This window comes from Pelobates fuscus, chromosome 3, assembly GCF_036172605.1.
Source record: "Pelobates fuscus isolate aPelFus1 chromosome 3, aPelFus1.pri, whole genome shotgun sequence".
NCBI lineage: Eukaryota > Metazoa > Chordata > Amphibia > Anura > Pelobatidae > Pelobates > Pelobates fuscus.
Genome location: NC_086319.1, coordinates 252,128,279 through 252,153,018, shown reverse-complemented (window position 1 = coordinate 252,153,018; position 24,740 = coordinate 252,128,279). Strand labels below are relative to the sequence as shown.

The window sequence follows — 24,740 nt, the reverse complement described above, 5'->3', positions numbered from 1 at the left end:
CTGATAGTAACGTCACACTTTCCCTCTCATACTTGCCTATCACAAGCTAACGTTTTGACATCTATAAAGATATAGGGCAGATAATCATATGTTGGAATGGAGGGTATAGAAAGAGCATGGCATACATGATGTATTAAATGCTCAATAAAATTGTTGTTGTCACTTAAAGGGACACTATTGTCACCAGAACGGTTCTGCTGTCTATAACCTGTCCCTGCAGGCTGAACAATGTTAACATTGCCTTTTCATTGCTGCCTAGTAACACCTCTAGTGGCAGTCACTCAGACGGCCACTAGAGGTGCTTCCTATTTCAGTGCTGCACACAGTGAAGCACCTACAGTCAGCATCACCACGCTCTGCATGGAGACGCTGAATGCTCCCCTTAGAGATGCATTGATCACATTTGATGATCTCAGCCTTGGAGGTGGGACCAGCTGCAGCAAGACTATTACAGCAAAGGAGAAAAGGTAAGTTTAATCACTTTTAAACTCCACAGATAAGGGTGGCGGAAACCTACACATCTGTTCCAGGACTATTGTGTTAGGGTTATATGTATGTGTTCCTAACACTATAGTGTTCTTTTTTTTTTTTTTTTTTATTCTTTATTTTTAGTGGGTTTGCAAGTCAAGAATAACAGTTACAGCATGTGCTCAAATGGATAACATGTAACATTGTACAAACTGGATCATCAGCATATGTCAGAGAGTCGCACATGTGAGTCGTCTACCCGGTTTAGTTTTTCTTTTTCGTCAGGGTAATCCTCCTCTTGTCAGTGTATACGGTGTGCAGCAATATGTTAGGGAGGGTTTGGGTGTCAAGCTTTATGTGCCCTGCTAAGTAGTTAGGTCAAAGCTTCTTGCCTAGGGCAATTATGGTGAGTGGTTGGGGGAGTTGATAAAGTATGGTCTGCATATGTTTGTGCCCCTATGTGGGTCCTTTAGTCGGTCAGGGTTTTTCAGGTGGGTCTCTTGCCCTGTAGTGTGGGTGTATAGACCAGCTGGTTGAGGCCCTACTCTGTCTTCTTGAGGGTGGGGGGAATGGTGTGTTGCCTAGGTAACGTCTCAGTCAGTCGGCTTGCGGAGCCAGGGTAGAGGTGGTGTCTCTGAAATAAGACTGTAAGTGTGGATAGTAACGTCAGAGAATATGTCAACGTGACAAAAGGTCATGTAAGCATACATTTAAAACTGGTAAAAAACAATAGGCCTGAGAGGCCTTCAACTGGGAGTTGTAATCTCCACAAGAAAGTACATAGTAGGATGTTGTAAGGGTGTGCGTCCGCTCATCTCAGGTTTGCAGTTCCGTCGTCCTTAGTGCCGTTCCCCTGGGAGCAAAGGGAGTAACTTCTGCGATGTTCCACGGTGGACAGGCTCCCGTATTCACCGGCGGTGCTGGGATGCCTATCGATTGGAAGAAAGTCGGTGCTTCCGAGGCACTCAGTAGGAGGTGAGTCTTTCCATCATGTTCCGCCGTCAGTCTGTGGGGGCCCCATTTGTAAGGGATAGAGTTCTCCTGCAGGTGTTGCGTGATGTGGCGGAATGTTCTGCGCCACGTGAGGGTGTGTCTCGACAGGTCCCTGTACAGTGTCAAGCTGGCTCCTTCAAAAGTGATTGTGGGGGATCCCCGTGCTGCCCCCATAAGGGCCCCTCTATCAGAGTCTCGAACCATTTTAAGTAGAACATCCCTTGGGGCATCTTGCGGTGCTTTTGTGGCTTTGGGGAGTCTAAAGCAGGAGTCAGTTACAATCAGTTTAGCCTGTTTTGGTGGTAGCAATGTGGCTATCAGCCTTCTGCAGTAGTGAGGCAGTTCCATATTAGTAATGGTTTCAGGTACACCTCTGATGCGCACATTGCGCGCTTTAGCTTTATCCTCCATGCCTGCTAGTTGGGCCGCCAGTGTAGTGCACTGTTTCTGTAGGGATCCCAGTGTGGCATCTGTGGCCGTTTGTGCCACCTTAGTGCTTCTAAGCGTCTCCTCCGTGGAGGCTACACGGCCTGCAAGAGTGTGCACCTCTCCTCTAACGAGTGCCATGTCTGCGTCAAACATCGCCCTTATTTCTATCATTATAGCCTTAATATCGGCTTTTGTTGCTGGTGCTAGGTCACCCCGATCTGATGTCTGTTGGGGCATAGGTCGTACCTTTGATTGTGCAGGCACAGTGTCCGGGAGGCTGTCGTCATCTGAGGATTGCGAGGTGAAGGCCTCAGCCGGCGCCATCTTGGCTGACTCGCATCACTCTGTCAGGCGCATGAAAGCGCCTATATCCCTGGTTCCGGAGCCCGGTTCTGCTCTGTGTTTTTTTGTCTTTTTCCCCATGGTCTCGGGTAAGCAGGGGGATGATATCACGGGTCTCCGTTGTGGTTTTAGCCTCCTTTGTCGCTATTTTATCAGGTCGGCCGTCGGAGCTATGGTGAGCTGCGACCGTCTCGCTAAGGCGCTGGCTCCGCCCCCCTACATAGTGTTCTTTTAATACCATATGGACACCAATTTTGCAAATAAAAACATAACTTTATATAAACGTCTGATATATTCAGCTCCATATTGAGAGAATTTGTGCTAAATTTGTAGAAGCTAGGTAGCAGGCTATACAATGACCATCTGGATCACAGAATGGATGTAGAAGTATCCGTTTATGTTCCATAAATATTCAGTTATTTGCTTTGTGTTATGAAAATCACACAGGAAATCTGGTTACGGTAATTGCATGTCATTTATTTCAGGGTTACTGGCAGACTGCAGAAATTTCCCCAACCGGATTCACCCACAGACCATGGCATTGTGAGAACCTTTCAGGTGAATGCAAACTTCTATTGTACTATTGATTCTGATTTTGATTTGTTATATATCTGCCAGTTATAACACTTAGACCTTCCTAAAAAAAAAAAATGATCAGTCAGTCACAAGCAGGCTGCTGCAAGGCTGGAAACTGTCTTAGTTTGACTTATTGTGGTACATAAACATATATACTGAGACACACACACACATATATACACATATTATTATGAGTAATAGTGTATTATTTATAGAATTTGTTTTTATTTTGTTCTAGTACTTATGTAAATGTCCGACAAAAACATAAATTTGTCAGGTCTGTCACAATCATCATATTTTAAATTGTCCCTCTTAGCAATAACCTTTCCTGCAAATGTTTTAAAGAGACATTTCTGAAGGGCCTGATGACAGAGAACCGGATTAAGCAGAGGTTATTTTGGAGTTTCTTGGCTCATTAGCCCCTTCGTGCCAGGACTGTGAGAATAAAGGGACACTACAGTCACCAGGACAACTACAACTTAATGTAGAGATTCTGGTGTCTATATCATATCCCTACATGCTTTTCAATGTACACAATGTCTTTTCAGAGAAACAGCTGTGTATGCATTGCTGTCTAGTAACACTTCTAGCTGCAGTCACTCAGATGTCCACTAGAGGTGCTTCCTATTTCAGTGCTGCACTGCGTGCAGCACCTACATTCACGCTCTGCATAGAGACACTGAACGCTCCCAATAGAGGTGCATTGATCCAATGCATCTCTATGTGGAGAAGCTGTTTAACGCAGCGTTTTTTTTTTAATCTCAGCCATGGAGGTGGGGCCAGCCGTGGCAAGACCAGTGCAGCGATAGAGAAAAGGTAAGTTTAAAACCTTGAAACTCGGGGCGGGGCCGGGCCGCCGAGCAGAGCGGTCGCAGGGAAGACCAGCTCCCGCAAACAACGACCCTGTAAGCCTGCCAAACTAGAATTTGCCCACCTAACTTACCCATCACTGCGACCCTCGACGGCAGAAGGCTTCCGGAACCGGGGAGAGGCTTGCTCCCCGAGTTTTAGTCCCCCGGAGGGGAGATCTCAGCTACAACTGGCGGGAACTCTCTTGGCGGTGAGTGGAGTGGACGGCCGCCGCTCCGCTATCCCGCTTTCCGATGCCTGAACGACACGCTACACCAGTGCGGACCCGGCCTCGGTCCCCCCCCCTGTGGGCCGGGGGGGTGATCCCGGCCCTCACCCCAAGGCCGCACTCTGAGACCACGCTGTACCCAGAAGGCCCGAAGCCTGAATCCAAGATGGCGGAGGCAGTGTGTTAAGGAGTCAACTCACTGAGACCGCTGATCCCCGCCGGACAGGCATGCTTAGGGAAAATTCATTGCTTGGGAACGAGGCCTAGTGGGCGTTGTGACGGGGAGAGGCGACCGATCTACAGGACTGACGTGCACTGACCCGAACTAACATGGAGTTCCAGCCTCGCTGCACACCCCTCATCTCCCCATGCCCCTCCAGCAGTCCCAAGAATGCCACGCATGGCCACAGACCCCAAGATGACCTGCCTCAAGAGATGTGGACGGCACCGGCAGTAACCAAAGCAGCGCATAAGTCTATACACCAGTGCCAACCAAGACAGGGGTCTCCTGGGAGGTCTACAGCTGGAAAACCACAAGCGGCAAAGGGCCTAACAAACCACCAAGGTACTACCTCACTGCCTCGTCTGACTACCGGTCCACCGAATTGCGCCATAGTAAGGGGCTGCATTTTGCCCATGGCAGGCATATGCCGAAAATAGTACAAGAGACTTTGCTTTGTCCCCCCCGGGCCTAATTTCCAGCTGAAGCGACATGTTTCTCATTTGATTTACAATTTTATGTGCAAATCCTGTTTTACTTGTATTTTGTAGTGCTCTGGACTCTCCTATCTCTCTCTCTCTCCTAGTGCCCTTTCGGGTGGAGCATGTTTTCTCTTATTATATATATCTTTTCAAAAAAAAAATGTGCAAAGTAATTTAGATGCCATACAAATGTCTCTATGCGTTTACTACAAAGCTTGCTCTAGCTGTTGTGGCACTGCAAACCTGTTTGTACCTTCCATGCACAACTAAAATAAAGAATTATAAAAAAAAAAAAAAAAAAAAAAAAAAAAAAAAAAAAAAAACCTTGAAACTCTATTCTGTTGAGGGGGCCGGTGACCTAAACAAGTACTCCTTTAAGGCCTTGATTTTAATATTTTTGGATAACATTTTTAAATCTAATATTTTGAAAATATTTTTTTTTTTTTGTAATAAATTTTTATTGAAACATTTTCCTTTTTCACAATACAAGACAATTATGTTGGGTCTTAAGAGATTCAATTCATGTACAGTGTTACAAACAAATAAGTATTAGAATAAATTATTACACATTATTTGACATTGTACAGAAAGATAGTGTCACAATGATCCCATAGGAACCAGCATAAATAACAAAAATAAAATAAACAAACAAAAAAAAAAAAAAAAAAAAAAAAAAAAACCATCACCAAATTTTGGAGCAGATAATTTAGAGCATATAGTCATTTATTTAGATCCATATCTATTTTATGTTCTATTTGATTTATCCCTTCGTAAGGCCAACAAATACTTCACAATAAAATACAAATATAATAAACTATCTAGCTAGAAGAGTGTCCAAATAAGCCCTTGTATTTTTTTAACCAATCTTTGTACCATTGTTGCTTCTTCGACATAAAAGTCGAATTGTTGATCAGCTCATATTCCATTGACATTTGGAACATGATCTGATCAATCAATAGTTGCTTGTCAAACGGCTTTGATGATTTCCAATGTCGCGCAATAGTGATTTTAACAGCGACTAGGCAATGAATGGCAAAACAAACATCCTTCTGGGAATTGAAAGTCAGGTTTAAATGTAAGAGGGCCGCAGCGGCATTCTCCTCAATTCTATTTGTCGTCATGGCTGTAAAAATATTAAACGCCCATAACCATAAATATTTAACCGCAGGACAGGTCCACCATATATGTGTATAAGTACCTGGCTGACTTCCACATCTCCAACACGTTGGATCAGTAGAATCATATATTCTGGCCAGTCTGGCTGGAGTATAGTACCATCTATATAAAACTTTAAAATGGCACTCAGACAGGTTAAGGCAGTGTATATATTTATTTACCATAGTTAGAGAGGAGTTCCACTCCTCTACAGAAATCTGCAAATCTAATTCTAGTTCCCACCTTTTAATCAATCTGTGAGGGGATTCTTTAAGCAGCTCCAACATGGACGCTGCCACAGACGAAATCTTTCTAATGGCTTGGCTTCGAAAAATAAATTCCAATTTCTTTGCAAATATATTAGATGATTTAATAACATTTTTGTGGATGAAATTTTTTAAGCGAAGATAAGTAAAAATTTCTCCGCCTGGAATATGACGAGTATCTATAATGCTTTGGAAAGGTACGATCTTATCTCCCTGCATAATGTCTGCAATCCTCAGTTTGTCAACATTATTCCAGTGCTTTAACGAGAAATCTTCTATCAGTATTTCCAATATGTCAAGCGTACATGTTTTCGGTATGGAATTATTTATGCTTAGTTTTTTCTTAATATTTAGCCATTCTCCCAGCATCTGGGATAATATCAACGAGCTAGTTAGAGGAGAGTTTTTAAGGGAAGTCTTTGTAGTTGTCCACAAAGAATGTTGTAATTTATCCAAATGAGCCACTTTGGATTCTATAACATACCAGGGCTCAGAAACCTGTTTAGGATCCTGGAGAAGATAAATATGCCTGATAATATTCGCTTGGTAACTATATACAATGCTAGGGAAATTTAGACCGCCATTGCTCAACTTTTTAGTTAGGATCTTTTGAGTAATTCTGGGTTTTTTATAGTTCCAGATAAAATTGTTAAAACTAGATTGAATCATTGCCAACCAGGATACAGGGACTTTAAGTGGTATCATGGAGAACAAATATAGCCATTTAGGCAAAATGTATGAGTTTATAATATTGATTTTACCCTGCCATGAAGTTTCTAAATTTCTCAATTTTTTAAGTTTAAGATTCATGTTGCGAATGAAAATCAAAATATTCCTCTCCATTATTACGGCTGGGTTAGCAGTTATAACTAATCCCAAATAGTTTATTTCTGAATCTGTCCATATAAATTTGTAAGTGTTAGCTAAAGTAGTGACTTGTTCACTGCTCATATTCATGTACATTACTGTGGATTTATTAATATTTAATTTGAAATTTGAAATAATGGAATATCTGTCAATTTCAGACATTAAGTATTTCAGAGACGACTCTGGAGCGGAGAGCGTAAGTAACGCATCATCCGCATAGAGAGATATTTTGACATCCAGAGTATCCATTTGAACACCTCTAATTCGTGGATTGTTCCTGATATTAATAGCCAAAGGCTCAATGGACAAAATATACAACAAGGGAGAGAGTGGGCACCCTTGTCGCGTACCATTTTTAAGAGCAAACCACCCTGCAGTAATGTTGGGGCCCACAGTGCGTGCAGAAGGAGCAGAATACAAAGCCATTATGGCATTATGTATCCAACCTGTAAGCCCGAAAGCAGTAAGAACTTCAGCTAAGTAACCCCACCCGACCCTGTCAAATGCTTTTTCAGCATCTAAAGACAGGGCCAGGAGGGGCAACTGATCTCTATTGGCCAAATCTACAATATCTATTATTCTCCTAGTATTACTGGATGCTAACCTACCCGGTACAAACCCAATCTGGTCCGGATGGATCAGGGTCGTAATTATAGACTTGATTCTCTCCGCGATTATAGCCGCGTATAGCTTCATGTCTACATTAATTAACGCTATAGGTCTGTAATTGCTGGGATCGGTACTACTTTTATTTTGTTTTAATATAGGAATGATATTGGCTTGTAGTAGTTCGGTTGGAAAAGACTCGTTTATGGCTATTTGATTGAACATATCCGTTAGAGGTTTAATCAATAGAAACTGCATATGTTTATAATATAAATTTGTAAAGCCATCCGGACCCGGAGTTTTATTTATAGGTAATCTATTTATTTGGAACTGAACTTCGTCCTCCGAAATGGTTTTATTTAAGTTTAATAAATCCTGATACGTAACTTTTGGTATTTGCGTGTCAAGTAAATACTTTTTAATATCATTAACCTTAGGGGACAGTTTTAAATTATACAAATCCTCATAAAATTGGTTAAATCTTTCCCCTATTGAGGAAGGGGTCGAATAAACCTTTTGACCGTCTGTCAGTTGTTCAACTCTATTTTTTGCGTTGAAATTTTGTAATCGTTTGGACAGATTTTTGTTAGCTCTATTCCCCGTATAGTAATTATTTAGTTTTAATTTATGAATATTTGTTATGATTTTCTGTTCAACCTTTAGATTTATTTGTTTTTGTAACCCTTTTAACTTTGTGTTTATTTCTGCAGAGGGATTCTGTTTATTAAGTTTCGATAAATTATAAAACTCGATATACAAATCACTTAAGGTCTTTCCAGTATTGATCTTCATAATGTGGGCTAATTTAATTAAATATCCGCGCATAACTGATTTATGTGTACACCAATTGTTTGCTGGAGATGTATCGGAGGAGCTGTTCTCCTGCCAAAAATATTTTAATAATTGGGTTAGTTCCTCCTTGCTCTTTGGATCATTAATAAGAGCATCATTCAGTCTCCAAGTATTTCGGACTGGGGGAGATTTATTTCCGAGCTCCATTAATATAAAACTATGATCTGACCAAATACTGTCTTTAATTTCACTTGTGTTGCATAAAGAAATCGAATTTGCATCCAATAGACAGAAATCAATCCTAGAATATGATCCATGTACACAAGATTGATGAGAGTAATCTTTGTCGGTTGGATGCAATATTCTCCATATATCATGCAGGTTGTATTGTTTGCAGATAGTATGGAGTTTTTTAGCCTGCTTAATAGTTCTTTTATCAGTTAGAGTGCCAAATGTATACAACTTATCCATTTTAGGGTCACTGACACAGTTAAAGTCCCCAGCTATAATTAGATGGCCTGTGTGCACTTTATCAACTTGACTCATTATAGACAGAAATTTAGCCATAGGATCAACATTCGGCAGATACACATTGACTAAAGTATAAACCGTATTATCAATGGCACAGACAATAATTATAAATCTAGCTTCTGTATCCAATTCAATATACTTAATTTCAACATTGAGATTACTATTAAAGATAACTGCAACCCCTCTTTTTTTGTTATTCGTTAATGAAGCATGAACAATGGTGGGAAACTTGTCCCCTCCCCATTTCTGGGGACGATCCTTTAACCAATGAGTTTCTTGTATAAATGCCAGTTGTATATTATGTTCAGCTAACGAGGCATACAATCTTCTCCTCTTTCTATTTGTATTTAAGCCTTGTGCATTTAATGACATAAACTTAATCATATTTTTCATGTGGAGTTTTCAAAAGTATTTGATGTGCTTGGACCCCACGTCTAACGTCAAAGAATTGGACAGCTACCATCATCAAGAGTTTCTCCAAAATATCATATGCTCCAAAATAAAAACAAAAAAAACAAATCAAATACAAAAATATACCACCCATAATAAAACAGAATTGGATCAAAATTGATCCAATAGCCACAGACAACATATAACGAATATAGAAGAACCTAGTTCCCTAGTTCTTCCCGTTTCCTCCTTGTCCCTCTTTTCTCTCTTGCACTGTGAATTTCAGATGGTACTAAAAATTGACAGAAACTATGTAGTATCACTACACCAAGAGGGGCAACCTCCCAGAGAAGACTGACAACAGCCTCTTAGAGTCTTACGTCCACTATTTCCATTTAAGTCGGGGAAAGCAGGATACCCTTAAACTGGTCCCACCTAACGTATTCTGTGTGTATTAGTGTCAATACAGTTAACCAGACAGGGTCATTATATAAATGCAAAGAGGGGAAAAATTTGATATACCTATCAATTATCTGTATACAAAAAAAGAACTGAGGGTATGATTGGGTCTGGTATGATTTCCAACAACAAGGGCATAGGCCATAGGAGATAAAGTTTACCCGTGCCATTTGTCGGATTCTACTGTGGTGCTAGTTAATTCAGATAAGCCCCCTATGACCAGCGCTTATACCTCCCAATATATATCACCATTAGGTAGTCGTGCCATGATTTCTCAACTGCATATTCTATTCGGTGCTTACCCATCTACCCCCACATCTTAATAGAGAAAAATAGCAATGGGTATAAATTACATGCTTCAAAAAAAAAGTCTTATTTTACCTTAATTCGTGGATCCCCACCAGCATTGGCATTTTAAAGAATGGGATTATCATACACATATAGTATCATTGTGCCCGTACAGATTATTTGTGCACATTTGTATGAGTGTGCATAGCAGATTTCTATCTAATCTATCCCCGCAAACATCCTTCCATATTTGTTTCCGAATAGTGATAAATTTAAACTTTGACAAATTAACATTCTTTTCCCTTTACCCATTTTCATATTTACACACAGTGTTGTCTTGTGGTAGTAAAACAAAATTCAATGACTATGACAATTGTTTATATTTTAGAATACCGTGTCTAAATATCTATAGGCCCTAGCAGTTTAATTTGCGAATGGCTTATAGAGTTGCTAATGTATATCAACTTGCCTATACCAATATACCGTGACATATTAAGTTTATCTGTGAGTTTACAATTTCTAATGTGAATCTGCATTAGCAGAGTGATTATTAATCTGCACATACAGAAAAATAATGAAAAGTGAGTAGTGAATCTATATTAAATCAAACATTTAAATCGTACTTTTCTTCTCATCTAGTAAATTGTCTTAAACAAGTAAAATCCCAATCACCTTATCATCCCCCCTGTTTGTAGCTATTGAGTAACCATGGCTAATTGTGATAGCTCTGTAGTCTGATCCCCTATGGGGCCGTCAGCCTAGACGTTCTAATAATAGTGAGTATAGGTAAGTTAACGTATTATCCAATGGTAGTAAAACAGACTACCGTAAGTATATCACTTATAATATATATAGGCTGTTGTATTCGAGGAGTGGGACATTATCCGTATTGTAGTACCATTGAGCAATTGTTTAAGGGAGTTTTTTCTTTTTTTTTTTTTTTCTTTTTTTTTTCTTTTTTTCTTTTTTTTTTCTCTTTCTTTCTGCTTTCTCCCTGAATAATAATCACTCTCCTAGTTTCTTTTTTTTTTTTTTTTTTTTTTTTTCCCTTTTCTTTTTCTTTTTTTTTTCTTGTTGCCCTTATCCCCTCTCCCCCCCCTTCCCCAGCGAAACACTTCATTTCTCCCCATATGCGTTATATTCTTAACCACTTAATGGTGCTGCTGCATTAATTTCTTGCCCTTAAGCCATTCAACCAAGTCCATATTAGTGTCAAAAGTCTCTCTTTTGTCTTCATATGTCAGCGAAAGTTTCAAGGGGTGTAGCCACCTGTATCTTATATTGTGAGATCTAAGTATTTGGGTTGCAGAACTAAATGTTTTCCTTTTCTGTCTGGTATCATAGGAGAGATCCCGAAACACCTGTACATTTTGATAACAGCCAGAATTGATTTGATTTGTTCGAGCTGACCGCAGAATAGATTCCTTAAATTCATATGAAACAAAACAGGCAATGATGTCCCGTGGAAGATTTTTCTGAATTGATTGGGGTTTAGATAATCTATGGCAACTATCTATTAATTGGTCGTGTGGATCAAACACAATACCCAAAACTTCTACGAAATCCAGCAAGGTTTTTTTTAGATCTTCTTGTGAGTCTTTCTCAGGTATATTCCTGAAACGTAGGTTTTTACGCCGACTGCGATCTTCCAAGTCAGTTATTTTGAGTTCTAATGCCGAAATCTTGATTTGGGCATTCGTAGTTTCTTGCATAAGACTTTTAACTTGAAAATCCATTGCTTTGAATTGATCCTCTATTCTGTGCATATTAGCAGCAAGAGCATTTATTTCTTGTTTAATTTCTATTTTAATTGCTGCTGCAGTTGTAGCTAATTCGATCTTTATTTCATCCAAGTTCGCTCTGAGGGTAGTTTGTAATATAGTAAGTGTAACTTGATCTGTTTCAACGGATTTTCTGCCTTCAGCCTCGGGAATATCAAGACTAGTGTCTGTATCATTCACTGTCAATTTAGGCTTTTTATTCTGTTGCGGCGAAAAATAAGTGCTCATTGATTTGTCTTGAGAAGGATCTTTTTTATCTTTTCTTGATGAGATCTTAGTGTCATTAGGTTTTCTTGAAGCCATATTGAAGAAAAATAAATCCGGGTTAAGGTTGCACACCAGTAAATATGGTTGCTCTTTAATTATGATTGTATAGACAAACTTAGCGTTGCACTTGAAATTACACAGTGGTATACAATTACCCCGTTTGTATATACGTTGGCACACAAAAATATGTATGTAAAAAATGTATAGAAAAATATAAATATGCCCCTCACACTCAGATATATGAAATAATTTGGCTGACTTTGGTGGGGTTTAGTTGTACACTAATACACTAATAGTGTGCATTCCCATTCAGGATGTATGAGTAGACAAATAGAGAAATAGAGAAAAATATAAATCCTTGATCAGAGGAGCAGCGTTTACCACGTGGGAAGCGGCCACCGCAACCTTGTGAGGGCACATAGGGAGAGTGTTTCCTCCGGTAGATTACCTTTATCTTTTGGTTAAAAAAGGGAGCGGATAGTTCTCTGTCAAGGCTGGAGACAGGGGGGAATCAGGCAGAGTTTATTCCCCATCGGCAAACCGTAATGACTCCTCAAAGCTGCAGCGGGAGCACGGACGGCTCATCTCGGAACGGCCGCATCGGCACCCGCCATCCCTGGTGGCTGCCCCTCCTCCTCCGTCACAGCGACGCCGCACGCAAAGCACGTCAGCACGTCATAACGCCCTAATATTTTGAAAATATTTTAATATATCATGTATCTATATATTTTTATATTTAGAAGAATAATTTGAAAAGTGTATCTAAAAATATTAAATCTAGACATAATCTAGACTTGCAGAACCCCATGCTAAGAAGTTGTTGAAATGTGTCTTCAAAATCCTTCTGCGTTTTGTAAGTCTATTTCTAAAATAGTTATAATAGTTTTGGTGATATAAAACCTATTACAAAGGGTTTTTTAAAATTTAAGTAAAATATCTTTATGCCTTAATGTGCTTCTGTCCTCATCTCAACTGCGTTAAACTTACTCCTCCTTTTGGAGTTGCCAGGACCAATATTCACCAAGGGCATAGTGATTTACTGGGCTTTGAATAATTTTGGATAAATCATACCTTGCGTGGCATGCCTCACCGGTGAATGCATTGGTTGGTGGTGATGATGGCAGTCCCTCTTTAAAGGAACACTACAGGTCCTTTACAAAGTAAATACAACGTTTTGTAGTGTCCTTCTGCCCCTGCACCCCCTCTCCAGGACATGTAAAGGGGTTAAAAAACCTTTTAAACACTTAATTTCAGCTCCCATGTTCCTCAGCGCTGGATTGAGCCCCTCCTCCACTGACGTCAGCACATCTGGAAATGCAATGTTTTACATTGCAGAGTTAAGGGTGCAGGGACACTGCATCCAGAACGCTTCAATTAGATTAAGTGGTCTGGGTACCTATAGGGTCCCTTTAAGAATGGAAACGTCAGGTTATGTGGACAAGTTGGTAGGTTGGCTCAATTGAGCTTGCCATCACACTATTCCCTATTGTAAACATTGCTTAGTGTTTGTAGAGCGTGTTTATTAGGCAGGGTTAAATACTATAAAACTACCTTTTGGAACATTCATGCTTGCTCCAAGTGTTAGCAATGCTAAGTAATAACACTAAAGGGAAAGAATGTCACAGATTATGCCTTGGGGGCAGGGTTTATTCAGCACTGAATCTTGACTGCATTCTGACAACATGCTTGGAAGCCACAAAAGCACAGTGAATTAGGGCTTTCTTCTTCTTGAAAAACTACAGACACATTTGGAAAAATAAACATGAACTGGCTGATCCTAGATCTCTAAAGAGCGACTTTTGTTAAGTACCTGCTGAAACTGTATCACATTCATGGGCGTAGGAACCGGGGGGGATGGGGGGGACGCATCCCCCCCAGCAAATCATGCGGGGGGGACAGGTATGGGGAAATCCCCCCCAGCTCCGCCGCCCCCCCCCTGATGCTGCAGCCGCCCGAGCGCTCTGCAGAGAGCCTCAGGCGGCTGCAGCTTTGCCCGGGCTGGTGCGTCCATGAGAGCGCACCGCCCGGGCGCAGCATGAAGAGAGGAGCTGACAGGAGGGAAGCGCTCAGCGCTCCCTCCTGTCACTCCTTCACTGTAGCGTAGCCGAGCGCTGTATAGTCCGCCGGTACAGGGAGCATCTGTCTCCTGTACCCGGCCGGACTAACAGGAAGTGCACACTGAGTGTGCACTTCCTGTTAGTCCGCCGGGTACAGGAAACAAAAGCTACCTGTACCGGCGGACTATACAGCGCTCGGCCACGCTACATCATAGGTAGGGGAGGGAGGGAGAGAAAGAAACAGGAAGGGGGAAGAGGGAGGGGGGGGAATAAAGAAACAGGGAGGGAGGGAGGAAGGGGAAATAAAGAAACAGGGAGGGGAGGGGGGGGAATAAAGAAACAGGGGAGGGGGTGGAATAAAGAAACAGGGAGGGGGTGGGAATAAAGAAACAGGGAGGGGGGAGGGGGGGAATAAAGAAACAGGGAGGGAGGGGAAATAAAGAAACAGGGAGGGAGGGAGGAAGGGGAAATAAAGAAACAGGGGGGGGAATAAAGAAACAGGGAGGGAGGGGAAATAAAGAAACAGGGAGGGAGGGTGGGGAAATAAAGAAACAGGGGGGGGGAAAGAAGCAGGGAGGGGGAGAAAGAAGCAGGGAAGGGGGGAAAGAAGCAGGGAGGGGGGAAAGAAGCAGGGAGGGGGGAAAGAAGCAGGGAGGGGGGGGGGGAGAAAGAAGCAGGGAGGGGGGGGAGAAAGAAGCAGGGAGGGGGGGGAGAAAGAAGCAGGGAGGGGGGGGAGAAAGAAGCAGGGAGGGGGGGAGAAGGAAGCAGGGAGGGGGGGGGAGAAAGAAGCAGGGAGGGGGGGAGAAAAGAAGCAGGGAGGGGGGAGAAAGAAGCAGGGAGGGGGGGGAGAAAGAAGCAGGGGAGGGGGGGGAGAAAGAAGCAGGGAGGGGGGGGGAGAAAGAAGCAGGGAGGGGGGGAGAAAGAAGCAGGGAGGGGGAGAAAGAAGCAGGGAGGGAGGGGGAGAAAGAAGCATGGAGGGAGGGGGGGAGAAAGAAGCAGGGGAGGGAGGGGGGGAGAAAGAAGCAGGGAGGGGGGGGAGAAAGAAGCAGGGAGGGAGGGGGAGAAAGAAGCAGGGAGGGAGGGGGGGGAGAAAGAAGCAGGGAGGGAGGGGGGGAGAAAGAAGCAGGGAGGGAGGGGGGGGAGAAGGAAGCAGGGAGGGAGGGGGGGAGAAGGAAGCAGGGAGGGAGGGGGGGAGAAGGAAGCAGGGAGGGAGGGGGGGGAGAAGGAAGCAGGGAGGGAGGGGGGGGAGAAGGAAGCAGGGAGGGAGGGGGGGAGAAGGAAGCAGGGAGGGAGGGGGGGAGAAGGAAGCAGGGAGGGAGGGGGGAGAAGGAAGCAGGGAGGGAGGGGGGGAGAAAGAAGCAGGGAGGGAGGGGGGGGAAGAAAGAAGCAGGGAGGGAGGGGGGGAGAAAGAAGCAGGAGGGAGGGGGAGAAAGAGTGACAAGGGAGGGAGAGAGATTGACATCCACCACACACACACACACACACACACAATCACACAATCATACCACCCTACACACACAGAAACACACAATTCATCCTTACACACACTCAATGCACCCCGTGCACACACACACACACACTCACACAATCATGCAACCTTACACACTCAATGCACCCCGTACATACACTCAATGCACCCCTTACAGACGCACACACTGCATCCCGTACATACACAGAATCACACCTTGCAGCCCTTACACATACAAACACAGATTCACACAATGCATTCCTTACACACATATCAGGACATCCCCTACACACTCCACCCCCTGTGAACAAACTCATTGGTGGAACATGAAGGTGGACCCTGGGATCCAGACCTTGAGCTGTGTAAAGGACCCCCAAAAAATGGAGCTGCTTCCCGTTCTCACAGAACATTGATTTTTGTGACCACAGTTACAAACAGCCTCCAGAGAGCCTGTTCTACACCAGACCAGTGGAGCCAGACTGCAGCTAGAGCCCATCATCATCCTCATCTGGTTGTAAGTAGGCAATCTAGCATATTATTCGTTGCACTAATCTCTAATTTACCTCACATTAAAGAAACACTATAGTCCCCAGAAGCACTGCAGTTTAGTGTAGTGGTTCTGGTGTCTATAGCCTGTCCCTGCAGGCCTTTTAATGTAGGCACTCCAGCACTGGCGTTAGTTAACATGGCAGAAAAATAATTGGAAAGGGTTAGAGGGGCTACTAATAAGGATAGGGGAGAGGGGTAGGTAGAAAAATAATTGGAAGGGTTTAGGGGGGCTACTAATATGGATGGGAGGAGGGGGTAGGTAGAAAAATTATTGGAAGGGGTTAGGGGAGTACTAATATGAATGGAAGAGGTAGAGTGGGTTCTAATATGCATGGAAGGGGTTAGGGGGGTACTAATATGCATGGAAGGGGTAGGGAGTTAATGTGCGTGGAAGGGGTAGGTGGAGTTCTTTTGTGCATGGAAGGGGTAGGGGTGGTTCTAATATTCATGGGAAGGGTAGGGGTGGTTCTAATCAGGAGGATCCCGGCGCTGTATCCGGGTAAGTAAAACCCCTTCCCTGTGGTGACCCTTTAATGTTGTTATTATTTAATCATTTATATAGCGACTGCAAATTCCGTAGCGCTGTACAATGGGATAAACAACTCCTAGTTTACGGAATAAGAATATACCCGGCGAGTAAAAATGCTATCCCCCCCAGATTTTTTTGGGTTCCTACGCCCATGATCACATTATATTCATTTAATTTACATTGATTGCCCTTTTAAATTAATCACTCATGTATGTGCTGCTTACAATAAAATGCAAAGTATTCCTTTAAAGTACATTTTCCAATTATTTCAAAACGCATTAAAGGAACATTGTAAGCACTTAAAGGGACTCTCCAGTGCCAGGAAAAAAACAAACGTTTTCCTGGCACTGCAGGTCCCCTCTCCCTCCCACCTCCCATCCCAAGTTGCTGAAGGGGTTAAAATCCCTTCAATGACTTACCTGTATCCAGCGCCGATGTCCCTCTGTGCTGGGTCAGGGTCCGCCCACGCTTCTCCCCCAGCGGGGGAGACCTACTGAGCATGCGCGGCCGGCGGCGGAGGAGACCTAATGCCTTGTACGTGCATTAGACCTCCCCATAGGAAAGCATTGAATAATGCTTTTAATGCTTTCCTATGGGGATTTCAGCAACGCTGGAGGTCCTCACATAGCATGAGGACGTCCAGCTACGTTATAGCACACTTTTCGTGTTCTATGAACACAGAAGTGTCCTCTAGTGGCTGTCTAGTAGACAGTCACTAGAGGAGGACTTAACCCTTCAAGGTAAATATTGCAGTTTAAGAAAACTGCAATAATTACACTTGCAGGGTTAAGGGTAGTGGGAGTTGGCACCCAGACCACCCCAATGGGCAGAAGTGGTGTGGGTGCCTGGAGTGTCCCTGTAAGCCTTATGGGCTGACCAGCCTGTTCTTCTCCCAAAAACCTTATATTAAAGGGATGCTATAGTCACCAGAACAACTACAGCTTAATGTAGTTGTTCTGGTGAGCATAGTCAATCCCTGCAGGCATTTTAAACATGTAAACATTGCCTTTTCAGAGCTTACATTATAGCCTAAGAACACCTCTAGTGGCCACTCCAAAGATGACCACTAGAGGTGCTTGCTGGGTCAGTGCTGCACAGTGTGAACATCTACACCTTTTGCATGGAGACGCTGACATTTTCCCAAAGATATGCATTGATTCAATGCATCTCTTTGAGGAGATGCTGTTCGGCTATGGTGGCATTTGGCTCTGCCTCCAGGTCCACCTCCTTGGCTGAGATAATCAAAATTTAACATTTCAGCCAATCCAATGCTTTCTTATTGGATAATTAATTCTGATTATGTTATCAAGGAGGCAGATCAAGGGCGATGCTAGCGTCATCAGACCCGCGCAGTGATGGAAACAAGGTTAGTTTTCTAGTAATTTAAAAGGAGGGCAAACTGGGAGATGGGTCGTGTACCATGTTTTCTAACACTAAAGGGTTCCAGACCCTATAGTTTTACTTTAAACTAAATAGGAGGCTTGGAAGAGGAGCTTCAATCCACGCTCGCAAGTCCTCTGGGTATGAGACCTGGGAATATTACTTCCCGGCTCTCACCCCGTAACATTCCATGACGTCACACGTGCATGCACAGTGCCGTCATGGTCGGCCATAGATAATCATTAAGCACAGTAATTCTCTAAGGAGGAATTTTTGGTGCATCGCACGCATTGCATGGAGGAGGTCATGGATATTTTGGGAGACACCCCCAAAATAACCGCTGGCCAAGTTGTCTGATCCATGGAGCTCATAGGTACATACTTCCAGACACAAGCACACACAGATCTATATTTTCAGACATAACAAATACACAGACACACACACAGCTATATGCTGCTATATTCACACATCTCCACTCTCTCATACACACAGTTACACCTAAAATCATAAACGGGCATTTACAGACAGGGAATTTTGCATCTGTACATCCACGATTAGGCAAGTCTAGCTTGGAAAGGAGTAAATACAGAATGACTGTGCTATGCCATGGAAGAGGTTAATTTACTCTACATACTATATTTTTTAATGATATAAATATATTATGATATAAAACCTCAAGGCCACACTGTGAAATGTGTGTGGGAGAACAACAGGAAATATTATTTTGCATAACCTTTTGTAGTTAATACATTTGGAACATTCTACAGTTCTAGAGGGATAGGTCATATGGAAAAGGAAAATAAATCAATTTTGTAGTATTTATTTTTAGCTTGGGGACAGGCAGACTGAGTAAATTTTATTTAATCTTTGAAACTTTTTCCATGTGCTTGTCTATTGCAAGTACAGTGTATCTGTAGCACTGTTCCCATACACTGACTGAAAGCATTTCTAGGTTCCGCCTCATTACATTAATTAAACAGCTTCCGAGACCTCTTCATCTTGTTAAGAGACCGGGTCCTTGGTCCCTCCTGCTTCCCACATCAATCAGAATTCCTTTTCATGTCTCCAACACTAGATCTTCCATGGCTCCAACCTTCCAAAATATTTCTGTGACAGCAACAGACACAATGAGGAAACACAAAACAAAGGATTCACAAACCTTGAATTGTGAATAGTGAATAAAATGAAGGTCAAAATAGTTGTGTTGAAAAAATTCGAAGTCTTTTATTTATGTTATTTCTAAAAGGGCTATTTGGGGACATACGATGTGAATTAAGTTTTAAAGTCACGTTGTTTACTGTTTAAAATTTGTATGAAGCTATGAACACTAGGATGTTACACTTTGCCATTTTAGTAATATATTATTCTGAACTTTATGTATGCTAATATATTATTCAAGGATATTGTTGTGCATCTATTACCATTTAATTGGCCTGGACTCCATCATTGTATCACAGACAGGGTTTTCCAGTTCCGCCATGTTTTGCTGGTCACATTTTGCTCATATGCATACATCTTGATGGACAACAAATGACAATTTCTGCCGTGTAGCATACATTTCACTATTCGTAGGCATGGAACCAGGAACGGGATTGACAGGTCAAAAAGAAGTGTAAACGATCTGTAAGAAAGAGGAAGGATCAACCAGAAAGAGGCATGTCAGCTTGGCGTGTGTGCACATTGAATGGCCACTGTATTGGCCAGCTCCTCTTAGAGCTGCAGATGCGCAGATACATTTTGAAGTTTACTTTGCTCCAAATGCTTTTACATGGCTCAATGCTCCAAGTTTACTTTGTCCAATGCAATTGCATCTAATGATGTGCTTGCACTACTCTTTCTGGGAGCTTAGTTTCTGGTGTCCCCAGAAACAAGTCAAACCTTTGATAGGTTTGGGAAAGTGACTCAAAAGAAGGACTGTCTTGCTAAATCCAGGACTTTGTGGAGGTGTGCTGTAGTATGCAGAATTCATATACCACATGTAGAAAATCAATTAGGAACCAATATAATTTCTACATACTCTAGGGCAAACACCAGGTATACCAGAGACACCCTCAGAGAAAAAGAAAAATTCAGATGGAATAAAATAGTTAAAACATTTTTTACCCCAATGTACTGTCTGCATGTAGAAATAGGACTCCTCCAGCTCCAAGTTCTCAACAGTAGAATATATACACACACACACACACACACACACCAAAAAACAGGTATCTACAATGTAGAAATATAATAGAAAAAACATAGGGCAATATTGCAAGTTGAGGGAGTATAAAGTGATTATCTGTAGAAAAACACTCACAAATCCTGGAGAGGTTTGTCCTGAAATTGTCTTCTAGAGTTATTTTCCACGTGCCCAAGTTCTTGGACCTTCCATATGGAGAGGCAACTGATTGGTAGTTAGAATGGTCTAGTTCCCTTGTAAGGGTCCTCACATGACCAGTATCAATTTCTTTATTCAGTAGAGGTGGATCATGTTAAGTCATGGGGCTGACTAGCTCTTCATGGGGGTTACTCTGTGATGGTGACAGCATGGGATTTGGTGTTCCTTCAGTACTGTGATTGATATGTCTGTGGTGGATATCTTGTGCATGGTTGCCATCTTTTCTTATCTACTTGTATGGGCCTATTGTTGTACTTCCTCAGTAACCCTTGATAATTCCACCTCTATGAAGTTGTATCTGTCGTTATGCCCTCTATGGGTGGGGATTCAAGTTGACAACCCTCTGCAAGTGTGGATATGGGTATGGGAATTTCTTCCTCCTCACGGAACATACAGTATTTTTTGCTCAATAACACACACCTGACCATAAGATGCACTTAGTTTTTAGAGGAGGAAAACAAGAAAAAAATATTCTGAATCAAAAGGTGTACTAAACTATTTAATAAACTACCGGTATATCAGAATAATATTTCAACCATGTAAAGTGGACAGAGGTCAACAGTGGCATTAAGAACCATCATCACTGTCATTAACAAACAAAGAGAGACTTTAAGGTCCGAGTATTCTTTTAGTTTTCTGTGAACACAAGAACTCATCATTGTTAGAGTCAGAATTTATGAAGCTCAGTTGCTCACAATCACTGACATCACTTTCTTCGCTATCTTCATATAAGATACCATCTTCGTTTCCATCCAAAGCATTGCTAATACCACATTTTTTGAATGACTGTACAACGATTTCCTCCTTCACTAAGTGCCATGATGTTTTCACCCATTCACAAACTTGAGTGATAATGGGCCTCTTCATTCGTCCAGTAGGTGTCAGATCATGATTACCAGCAGCCATCCATTTGTTCCACTCTTCTCGCATAAAGACCTTAAATGGTTTGTTGATGGAAACGTCGAGAGGTTGCAACTGGCTGTTAAGACCTCCAGGAATTACAGCTAGATGAGTCTTCACTTCTTTAAAGCACTTTTTTGTAGTTTCGCTAATATGTGCTCTAAACTGGTCAAGTACTAGTAAGGCATGTTTTTTTAGAAGCCCTCCAGGACGTTTGGACCACACTTTTTCAACCCATACTCTCATTCCATTTTCGTCCATCCATCCTTTTTTATAAACATGTACAATAACTCCTCTTGGAATCACTTCTTTTGGAAACAACTGTGTAATGGTTTTTTTCATGTCCAGAGGTTTTCACAGTGATAGTTGTGGCACCTTTCAGATCAACAGTCCTATTACCACTAACCATTTGCGTTATCTCTGAGCATGGCCTTAATTCAATCAGAAAACAGACTCTGGTGGCACAAAGCAAATAGAATTGCATCCATACTAAAGAAACAGAATTTACAACATATGGCCGACTATCCTGATACTGCTTAAGAGACAGAAACAAACAAACATTGGGCTTTGTGCATCATATGTATAAATTCATAGTTGATAACGGGAGTCAATTATTACTTTTTACATATGATGTACAAAGTCCATTTTTTTGTTTGTTTTTGCCCCTTACGTAGCATTGCAGCCAGCACTGTTTTTTTTACCTTAGCTAGGGACAGTGCTTGAAGGAGTAAGGTAAAGGAAGGTACACATGCGCACTGCTGTCCCGGCGAGACCAGTTGCTAGGCGAGCGGGCGAAGCAGCGCGCCCCCGGACAGACCCAACACAGGAACCCCAGCCGCCTCCTCTCTGCAGCCTTCCCTCCTCCATGCCGCACGATCTCAGTATGCTTCCCAACTGGGATCTGCTTCTCGCCCCTGCACTCGGGCTTGGCGATTCGGCTCCAGGGAACACACAATCGCTCCATAAGACGCACAGACATTTCCCCTTACTTTTGATGAGGAAAAAAGTGCATCTTATGGAGCGAAAAATACGGTACATTTCAGTGGTTTGTTCCAGTAGTCCAAGCCGACATGACTCTCTTGCTCTCATATTATTAAGATGGGCAGTATATATTGTTAGGTGTCTTACCCAGGGAAAATTACTGGCGCAATGGTCAGACCAGGACTTCAGTTTCCCGTTTCTAAGGCAGTGACATTATCACTGCGCTAACCAGTAATATATATATATATATACATATATATACATATACATATACATATACATATATATATATATATATTATCTTAAGCAGTAGTTACACAACACTTAAGCAGTTAGCATGCTTAAGAATCAAACTATCATGCTCTGCTAATGCAAACCAACAAGGAATTGACTACAGAAAAACCAGGCCACTGAGAAAAAGAAGGGTGGGGAAAGCATACACCCCTCTCTGGCACTCAGAGAGTTAAGGCTAAAAGAATGGAATTTAGAAATGTAGAAGTGAGTTGACATTTCAGTACTTAAGGAAAGAACCCTTTATAGCATAGTTCCTAAGAATGCTGGCAGTCTATGTGAATTACCACATAAGAGAAATTATCATTTTTAATTTACCCATACTTGGTAAGAGAATTGTGCACAAAATTGCTATTTAGTTGCTTCACCTCTGATAGGCTGCTTCGAAGGCGGTCTTTAAAAACAATGAACTACATCCAGTCTGCTGCTTTCCTTTCACACAGAGCTCAGCATTGTCTCTCTGGAGTTATCAGCCCTGCTGGTGACTCTCGCTGAGGTCACAGGGTGTGTTTAGAGCCTGGATGTGCTTCGTAATTACATGGAACCCCCTCAGGGCCCAGAAAGTGAATAAACGTACACATTGCTATACCCAAACAAACACACACTGCGTTATATCAACACGTATTTGCTGTCTGCATAAAAAAAAGACAACAAAGCAATGGGCTGTGTAGTCAGAAGCACTGTTGTGCACACACACCACTGTTGTACACAGCCTGAATTACATTCTTGTGCACATGTAACCACATGAATGCTGGTCCCAAAGCAAGAGGGGAAATAATCTACTTGTTAAAAAAAAAAAAATATTAAAACCAGAGATGGAAAATAAATAGTAAAATATGAGTTTTTCATAAAGCAAACGTTTTGTTTAAATACACCTATGATATACTTGCAATTCTTTGTTTGATCACTCAAAGTGTATACAGTCTATATATAATCTCCTTGCTTAACTCAGTTCATATTTTTGCCCCATAACATTGTACAGCGCTACGGAATTTTGCTGGTGCTACATAATAAATAATAATGCAGCTAGTTACTTCATATAGTAACAAAGTATTTAACCGGATAGCTCTGGTATCCATGGTACATGCTGGTGATGTTGCTTTTGCCCAACATGGTACTCATTTTATCGACCTCTAAAGGATAAAGTCAACCCTGCTATGATTTTAACTTGTGACCGCCAAGGGTTTAACAGATTCTATTGATGATTCATTAGCCCAGTGAGCTATCACCCTCTGCTCAGCTTATATAGTTCTGTTTATTTTTATATCCCTCTGCCAACTCTAGTTCCTTCTGCTCATTTCAGAACTATCTTTTTGAGTGACCTTAAAGGGACACACCACTACCCAAATAAAAATAAATACAAATCACTGTTTAGTAGATATACCCCAAATGAAAACCTGCATGCATTAAATAACTCATTTTTTCATTTGGGTAAATATAACCGCTTGCAAAACCTGAAGTTCTCTTGTCTGCTGCCTTTGCAAATCCTCCCCTTCTAACCCTGCCTTGTCTTTCCGTGGCTGTCCAATCACAAGCTTTCCAATGCCACTCAAGAGAAGTCTTTACAAGGCAGGTGCTCTGGGCAATTGCTGCCTCTTGAGTTTAGCTCCAAAGAGCTGATGAAACCAGGAAGTAACATGACCTGTTGTATGCTTGAAAGGCAAACGAAGTAACAAGGATAATTCATAAAAGTTTCAGTTTCTATTGAAATCTGCACTTTTTGCAAAATGAAGAAAGAGGACACACTCTTCACACATAAACATTTTCAGCAAGCTAAAGTTGTTTTTAAGGGTCTGGAGTGTCCATTTAACTCTGTCTGCATAGAGATAAATATATTACATTATAATTAACATGAGACTGTTTTGCATTTGTCTGCCAAATAAGCCCAAATGTGTACCTTCTTATTTGCCTGGTCCATACTAGTGGTAATAAACCAGATTATATAATATATAATGGAACAAGGAGAAAGGGCATGATACCCTCCTCCTTGTTATCAAAGACAGCCATACTACAGGTCATAGTGGGCACATTAAGCCATTGCACTTGTTGTTGCTACATGATAAAGCCTCCACAGTAAATACCCCCATACAAGAGGAGGAGATATGAAGAGAACCACGAGTGTTGGAGGACATAAAGAGTAACACAGATGGAAAAGAACAGGTAATAGAAATAGAGGGTAAAGAGACAAGAGGAGAAGGACAAGGTAAACAAGGGACAT

The 24,740-nt window shown here is 41.9% G+C and overlaps 1 protein-coding gene across 1 annotated transcript in view; it reads left to right on the top strand.

The window, feature by feature from the left end:
• KCP (kielin cysteine rich BMP regulator) overlaps positions 1-24,740 on the top strand; it is a 130,623-nt gene that overhangs the window by 11,869 nt on the left and 94,014 nt on the right. Inside the window, exon 3 of the mRNA XM_063448335.1 lies at positions 2,718-2,790. Coding sequence (XP_063304405.1) covers positions 2,718-2,790 — 73 coding nt within the window. The remainder of the gene's footprint in view (positions 1-2,717; positions 2,791-24,740) is intronic.